The sequence below is a fragment of the Pseudorca crassidens genome, chromosome X (assembly GCF_039906515.1).
Source record: "Pseudorca crassidens isolate mPseCra1 chromosome X, mPseCra1.hap1, whole genome shotgun sequence".
In the NCBI taxonomy this organism is placed as follows: Eukaryota; Metazoa; Chordata; class Mammalia; order Artiodactyla; family Delphinidae; genus Pseudorca; species Pseudorca crassidens.
In genome coordinates, this window is record NC_090317.1 from 33,853,309 (window position 1) to 33,861,306 (window position 7,998).

Below are 7,998 nucleotides of genomic sequence, written 5' to 3' on the forward strand. Positions count from 1 at the left end.
CTTATGGGGATTCCCTTGTATGTTATTTGTTTGTTTTCCCTTACTGCTTTTAATATTTTTTCTTTGTATTTAATTTTTGATAGTTTGATTAATATGTGTCTTGGCATGTTTCTCCTTGGATTTATACTGTATGGGACTCTGTGCTTCCTGGATTTGATTGACTATTTCCTTTCCCATTTTAGGGAAGTTTTCAACTATAATCTCTGCAAATATTTTCTCAGACCCTTTCTTTTTCTCTTCTTCTTCTGGGACCCCTATAATTTGACTCTTGGTGTGTTTAATATTGTCTCAGAAGTCTCTGAGATTTTCCTCCATTCTTTTCATTCTTTATTCTTTTTCTGCTCTGCAGTAGATATTTCCACTATTTTATCTTCCAGGTCACTTATCCATTCTTCTGCCTCAGTTATTCTGCTATTGGTTCCTTCTAGAGAATTTTTAATTTCATGCACTGTGTTGTTCATCATTGTTTGCTTGCTCTTTAGTTCTTCTAGGTCCTTGTTAAACGCTTATTGTATTTTCTCCATTCTGTTTCCATGCTTTTGGATCATCTTTACCATCATTACTCTGAATTCTTTTTCAGGTAGGTTGCCTATTTCCTCTTCATTTATTTGGTCTGGTGGGTTTTTACCTTGCTCCTTCATCTACTGCATACTTCTCTGTCTTTTCATCTTGTTATCTTACTGTGTTAGGTTTCTCCTTTTTGCAGGCTGCAGGTTGGTAGCTCCCATTGTTTTTGGTGTCTGCCCCCAGTGGGTGAGCTTGGTTCAGTGGCTTGTGTAGGCTTCGTGGTGGAGGGAACTGGTGCCTGTGTTCTGGCGGGTGGGCCTGGATCTTCTCTCTCTGGTGGGCAGGGCCGCATCTGGTGGTGTGTTTTGGGGTGCCTGTGTACTTGATCTGATTTTAGGCATCCTCTATGCTAATGGGTGGGGTTGTGTTCCTGTCTTGCTAGCTGTTTAACATGGGGTGTCCAGCACTGGAACTTGTTGGCCATTGGGTGGAGCTGCATCTTAGAGCTGTGATGGATATCTCTGGGAGAGCTCTTACCGACTGATATTACTTGGGGCTGGGAGGTCTCTGGTCGTCCAGTGTCCTGAACTTGGCTCTCCCACCTTGGAGGGTCAGGCCTGATACCAGGCCAGAGCACCAGGACCCTGTCAGCCACATGGCTCCAAAGAAAAGGGAGAATAAAAGAAAGAATATTAAATAAATAAATAAATTATTAAAATTTGAAAAAATAATAAAAAATGAAGAGAGCAACCAAACCAGTAAACAAATCCACTGGTGATGACAAGTGCTAAAAACTAAACTAATATAAACATAACAATCAGAAACAAATCAGTCACAGACAGCAAACCCTCAGTCTACAGTTGCTCTCAAAGTCCACCGCCTCAATTTTGGGATGTTTCGTTGTCTATTCAGGTATTCCACAGATGGTGGGTACATCAAGTTGATAGTGGGGATTTAATCTGCTGCTCCTGAGGCTGCTGGGAGAGATTGCCCTTTCTCTTCTTTGTTTGCACAGCTCCTGGGGTTCAGCTTTGGTTTTGGCCCCACCTCTGCGTGTAGGTTGTCCTCAGGTGTCTGTTCCCCGCCCAGACAGGAAGGGGTTAAAGCAGTGGCTGATTAGGGTGCTCTTGCTCACTGAGGCCATGGGAAGGGAGAGGTACAGTAGTCATAACTGCAATGCGGGGCGAGCAGTGGCAGAGGCCAGTGTGACGTTTCAACAGCCTGAGGCATGCCGTGTGTTCTCCTGGGGAACTTGTCACTGGATCATGGGACCCTGGCAGTGGCAGCTGCACAGGCTCCCGAGCAGGGGGTGTGCTGTGGGTAATGACCTGTGGTTGCATACTTGATTCTTGGTGGCAGCAGCAGCAGCATTACCATTTCATGTCTGTCTCTGGGGTCTGAGCTGATAGCTGTGGCTCACGCCTGTCTCTGGAGCTCGCTTAGGCGGTGCTCTGCCTTCTTTGGGCACATGGGGAAGGAATCCCTTCTCCTCACGCACACTGAAACAGTGGTGTCTTGCCTTTTCAGCAGGTCCAAACTTTTTCCCGGACTCCCTACTGGCTAGCTGTGGTGCACTAGCCCCCTCAGGCTGTCTTCACGCAGCCAACCCCAGTCCTCTCCCTGAAATCTGACCTGTGAAGCCTGAGCCTCAGCTCCCAGGCCCCACCTGCCCCAACAGGTGAACAGACAAGCCTCTCAGGCTGGTGAGTGCTGGTTGGCACCAATCCTCTGTGCAGTAATATTTCTGCTTTGCCCTCTGCACCCCTGTTGCTGGGCTCTCCTCCATGGCTCTGAAGCTTCCCCCTCCCCCGCCTAACCCCAATCTCCATCAGTGAAGGGACTTTCTAGTGTGTGGAAACTTTTCCTCCTTAACAGCTCCCTCCCAGACATGCAGGTCCCATCCCTATTCTTTTATCTCTGTTTTTTCTTTTGCCCTACCCAGATACCTGGGGATTTTCTTGCCTTTTGGGAAGTCTAAGGTCTTCTGCCAGCATTCAGTAGGTGTTATGTAGGAGTTATTCCACATGTAGATGTATTTTTGATGTATTGGTGGGGAGGAAGGTGATCTCTACGTCTTCCTCCTCCGCCACCTTGAAAGTCCCTAGATTAAGATTCTTGAAACATCACTTTGACCTCCAACCAATCAGAAGAAGGTCCACAAGCTGATCATGTACACTGCAACCCTCATCCCTTATATTGCCTTTAAAAACCCTTCCTTGAAGCCATCAAGGAGTTTGGGTTTTTAGAGTAGTTGCTGCCCATTCACCTTGCTTGGTGCCCTGCAATAACTGCTGTACTTTCCTTCACCACAACTCAGTGTCAATAGACAGGCTTTGCTGAGTGTTAGGCGAGTGAACCTGAGTTCAGTTTGGTAACAATTATATTATTAAATGGTCATCTAAAGGAGAAGACACTCCTGTGTAAGGAGTTTGATGAAACTGAGACATACGTGTACACACACACACACACACACAGTGGAACAAAATGGATTTACAGATATCTTGTGTCTACACGAATGAGAGTAATTAAAATTTAGATTGCTTACTATTGTGGGTGAAGCACTATGCTAAGCTCCATACATAATCACTAACTCTCAATACTGCCTTTTAATACAGATTTTAAAAATTATCTATTTTTTTTTCCACATGAGGAGACTGAGACTTATCAAGTAGAACTTGGCCAAGGTTGTAGATATATTAAGTATCAGAGCAAAATCCACCTCCAGATTTCTTAAAGTCCAAATGACTGGACACACTATAGGTATCTGAAAAATCAAGTAATGCAATATTTCTCAATTCAATGTTAATCACTTTATTTCCTTCCAGTATAAGTTTTTTTGGTTGGATAATTTTTTAATAAAATGAGGTGCACACCACTGCTATTAAGAATAGCATATGCGCAGAAGAAAACCACCCTTTTCGCTAAGGGCTGGAGAAGGAAGAAAAAGCATGAGAAATGGGAAACGTGGGGTGGGGGTGGGAGAGAGTACAGTCTTAGTTGTAAACAAGTGAAAAAGATCTAAAAGTTGTGGGCGGACTCAGTGCCTGTGGCAGGATCACAAAGCACCCAGCCAACCCCACTGTCAATGACCCTCAAGATTGAGGGCCCATAAATGACGTGTGTACAGATTTCTTTAATCCTAGGCTTAAATTTATGCTAACATTCTCCAATCCAGTGGTGCACTGACACACACCTTCCCCAAACACGCTGGCACATGGGCCCAGCTGACCCGGGTCCAGCAGCCCAGCCAGGCAGGGGCACACAGAGGGCAGCATCTTTGGGAGGAAGATCAGTTGTGCTGGGGAACCTGTGCAGGAGGGGCCCTGAGTCTCAGACCCTTTGGAGGCACCGCCCAAGACACTTCAGGGCGTGCATGATCTCCAGGTAGACCATACCTGACCTTCAGCTCTGAAGACACATACATAAATGGGCATAAATAAAACCCTCCAAAATCTACACTGAAGTCTAACGGAGACATGGCTTGCACAGCAGTTCTGATAAAGGCACCACCTTGCAAGGCCTTCAACTCTGACCTCGCTCTGACCACAGCAGTGCATATGGGCAAGGCTCACACCTGAATCTAAAGTGGAAATCACCATGCGTGGACACTGCAGACTCAGGGCAGTGACGCTTGTTGGAAAAAGAACAGTGTTTGTTAAACCTTAAAATAAATGAAATACACCAACTGCAACTGTTTAGGTTATAAAAGTTTCTAATGTAGCAGCAGAGGATATTTATAGACAAAATATATTATTTTTAAGAAAATAGCTAAAAAATCTAAAGTGATAAAATTATAAAATTTTAAAAATATATCTTAAGACAAAATATTGCCCAAAACGTATAAAACTTAATTTTAGAAAATTCACCTATCTAAAGTTTGATGAGGCTGGATGAGGAAGGGGGCTGGCATCCTCTGGTCGGGCTGTAGCAGGACACAGACAAGGGCCCAGGGTGGGCGCGATGACCGGCCTGCGGAAAAGCCTCCCAGCCAGGAGGGAGGGAGAGAGGGGAGCGGGCCAGATGCTGTTCTGGGTCGTTCTCCTAATGGCAAACAAACCAGAGGCCAGCCCCAGCTGCAGGGTAGTGGGCACCCACACCCCCAGTGTGCCAGCTGTTTTCATCGGCCTCACAAACACATCTGCTATGTGCCCCAGTCACAGCTCAGGTCTCCACCAGGATATCCACCACATGGTCCAGCCCGTCCTGGATCAACTTGGCACCGCCCAGCATGCCAGTCAGCACAGCGTCCAGGTCGTAGTAGGAGCTGTCCACGTCGGAAAACAGTTCCTCTAACGCACCGGGGCTTTGACTCTCCAGTGTTTCAAATATCTGATTGAGCGACTTATGAAAGCTTCCTCTGTTTTCTTGAGGACCATCCCTGCCCCAAACGCTACCTGGAGAGCCTCCGGGAGCCTGTACCACTGGGACCACTTGGAACTCAGAGGCCAGGTCTCCGGGGTCAGGGGCCGGGTGAACCCCCTCCCATGCGCAGCAGCACAGGATCTCCGTGGATACTAGGAGGTCGCGTGACGCCCGCCCTGCGGTCTGGGGCACCGGCATGCACCATCTCCCATCCTGGGTCATCTCCTCTTGAATCTGCTGGTCCGTGTTGGTGATGAGAAGTGAATGGCACAGGTTGGGCTCCACCAGCATGTGGCACAGTTGGAGCTTGACCAGTGACATGTCCAGGAGCAACTGGCGCTGCAGGCTGTAGGCGGGCGCGGCCTCCTCGTCCACCGCACACTTCCTCTTCAGCCCTCGAGCAAACATTGTGCCATCTATGGAAGGGAGCAGCCCATGGGCAGTGCCTGGTCACCCAGAGGCTGTCAGTGGGCGGGGTCACGATGATCTCAGAAGGTGACCTGTGAGGGTTCCCCCTCCTCAGACATCTGGCAGCCAGCATCCACTCTGCTTGTGGCACCACTGCCGAGGGAGGGCCCGCTGGGCGGGGCCACCGGGAGGGGCAGGGCCATTGGGGAGGGGCCTCCAGTATAATTTTTTTTTAAACATCTTTATAGGGGTATAATTGCTTTACAATGGTGTGTTAGTTTCTGCTTTATAACAAAGTGAATCAGTTATACATAAACATATGTTCCCATATCTCTTCCCACTTGCATCTCCCTCCCTCCCACCCTCCCTATCCCACCCCTCCAGGTGGTCACAAAGCACCGAGCCGATATCCCTGTGCCATGCGGCTGCTTCCCACTAGCTATCTACCTTACGTTTGTTAGTGTATATATGTCCATGACTCTCTCTCGCCCTGTCACAGATCACCCTTCCCCCTCCCCATATCCTCAAGTCCGTTCTCCAGTAGGTCTCTGTCTTTATTCCTGTGTTACCCCTGCGTTCTTCATGACATTTTTTTTCTTAAATTCCATATATATGTGTTAGCATACGGTATTTGTCTTTTTCTTTCTGACTTACTTCACTCTGTATGACAGACTCTAGGTCTATCCACCTCATTACAAATACCTCAATTTCGTTTCTTTTTAGGGCTGAGTAATATTCCGTTGTATATATGTGCCACATCTTCTTTATCCATTCGTCCGATGATGGGCACTTAGGTTGTTTCCATCTCCAGGCTATTGTAAATAGAGCTGCAATGAACATTTTGGTACATGACTCTTTTTGAATTTTGGTTTTCTCAGGGTATATGCCCAGTAGTGGAATTGCTGGGTCATATGGTAGTTCTATTTGTAGTTTTTTTAAGGAACCTCCATACTGTTCTCCATAATGGCTGAACCAATTCACATTCCCACCAGCAGTACAAGAGTGTTCTCTTTTCTCCACACCCTCTCCAGCATTTATAGTTTCTAGATTTTTTGATGATGGCCATTCTGACCCACGTGAGATGATATCTCATTGTAGTTTTGATTTGCATTTCTCTAATGATTAATGATGTTGAGAATTCTTTCATGTGCTTGTTGGCAGTCTGTATATCTTCTTTGGAGAAATGTCTATTTAGGTCTTCTGTACATTTTTGGATTGGGTTGTTTGTTTTTTTGTTATTGAGCTGCATGAGCTGCTTGTAAATTTTGGAGATTAATCCTTTGTCAGTTGCTTCATTTGCGAATATTTTCTCCCATTCTGAGGGTTGTCTTTTGGTCTTGTTTATGGTTTCCTTTGCTGTGCAAAAGCTTTGAAGTTTCATTAGGTCCCATTTGTTTGTTTTTATTTCCATTTCTCTAGGAGGTGGGTCAGAAAGGATCTTACTGTGATTTATGTAATAGAGTGTTCTGCCTATGTTTTCCTCTAAGAGTTTTACAGTGTCTGGCCTTACATTTAGATCTTTAATCCATTTTGAGCTTATTTTTGTGTATGGTGTTAGGGAGTGATCTAATCTCATACTTTTACATGTACCTGTCCAGTTTTCCCAGCACCACTTATTGAAGATGCTGTCCTTTCTCCACTGTACATTCCTGCCACCTTTATCAAAGATAAGGTGTCCATATGTGCGTGGTTTTATCTCTGGGCTTTCTATCCTGTTCCATTGATCTATCTTTCTGTTTTTGTGCCAGTACCATACTGTCTTGATTACTGTAGCTTTGTAGTATAGTCTGAAGTCAGGGAGCCTGATTCCTCCAGCTCCGTTTTTCATTCTCAAGATTGCTTTGGCTGTTCGGGGTCTTTTGTGTTTCCATACAAATTGTGAAATTTTTGGTTCTAGTTCTGTGAAAAATGCCAGTGGTAGTTTGATAGGGATTGCATTGAATCTGTAGATTGCTTTGGGTAGTAGAGTCATTTTCACAATGTTGATTCTTCCAATCCACGAACATGGTATATCTCTCCATCTATTTGTATCATCTTTAATTTCTTTCATCAGTGTCTTATAATTTTCTGCATATAGGTCTTTTGTCTCCTTAGGTAGGTTTATTCCTAGATATTTTATTCTTTTTGTTGCAATGGTAAATGGGAGTGTTTTCTTGATTTCACTTTCAGATTTTTCATCATTAGTATATAGAAATGCCAGAGATTTTTTTGCATTAATTTTGTATCCTGCTACTTTACCAAATTCATTGATTAGCTCTAGTAGTTCAGTATAATTCTTAAAAGTATCTTTTAAGTGTAAACATCTTGATAGGGGAAAAAATCCTATTAAGACAAAACCAATTAAAACATATCCTACCTTCCAGGATGAATCTCAGGCATAAGTGAAAATTGAATAGATTTTCACTAAGAGTCCAGAATCCTGTCATCAATAGAAAAGCTTTTGATGAATCTGTGCCAAAATCTGATCTTGACTTCTACTGTAAAATGATAGGTCATTTTCAATTAATACTGTTCAGTATATTTTCTCTGTTATACTTTAAAAATGTATGGTAATAATGCTATTTGTATATCCAGAACTTGTATACTTGTATTCTTCCAGCTAAGTATAAAAAAAGTCAGCTATCTCCCAGATAGTCTGGTCACCCTGGCCTTATGAAACAAAACAAATAAACAAAAACACTGCTGCAATTACCAAGAACAAATAAATTAAAGGGTAATTAA

The 7,998-nt window shown here is 44.4% G+C and overlaps 1 protein-coding gene across 1 annotated transcript; it reads right to left on the reverse strand.

Annotated features, from left to right (window-relative positions):
- Positions 1-4,668: 4,668 nt before the first annotated feature.
- Positions 4,669-5,277, reverse strand: LOC137216598 (cell division cycle-associated protein 4-like). The gene has a single exon (XM_067722688.1). It carries the CDS (start codon positions 5,275-5,277, stop codon positions 4,669-4,671), a length of 609 nt encoding a protein of 202 aa, XP_067578789.1.
- Positions 5,278-7,998: the final 2,721 nt, after the last annotated feature.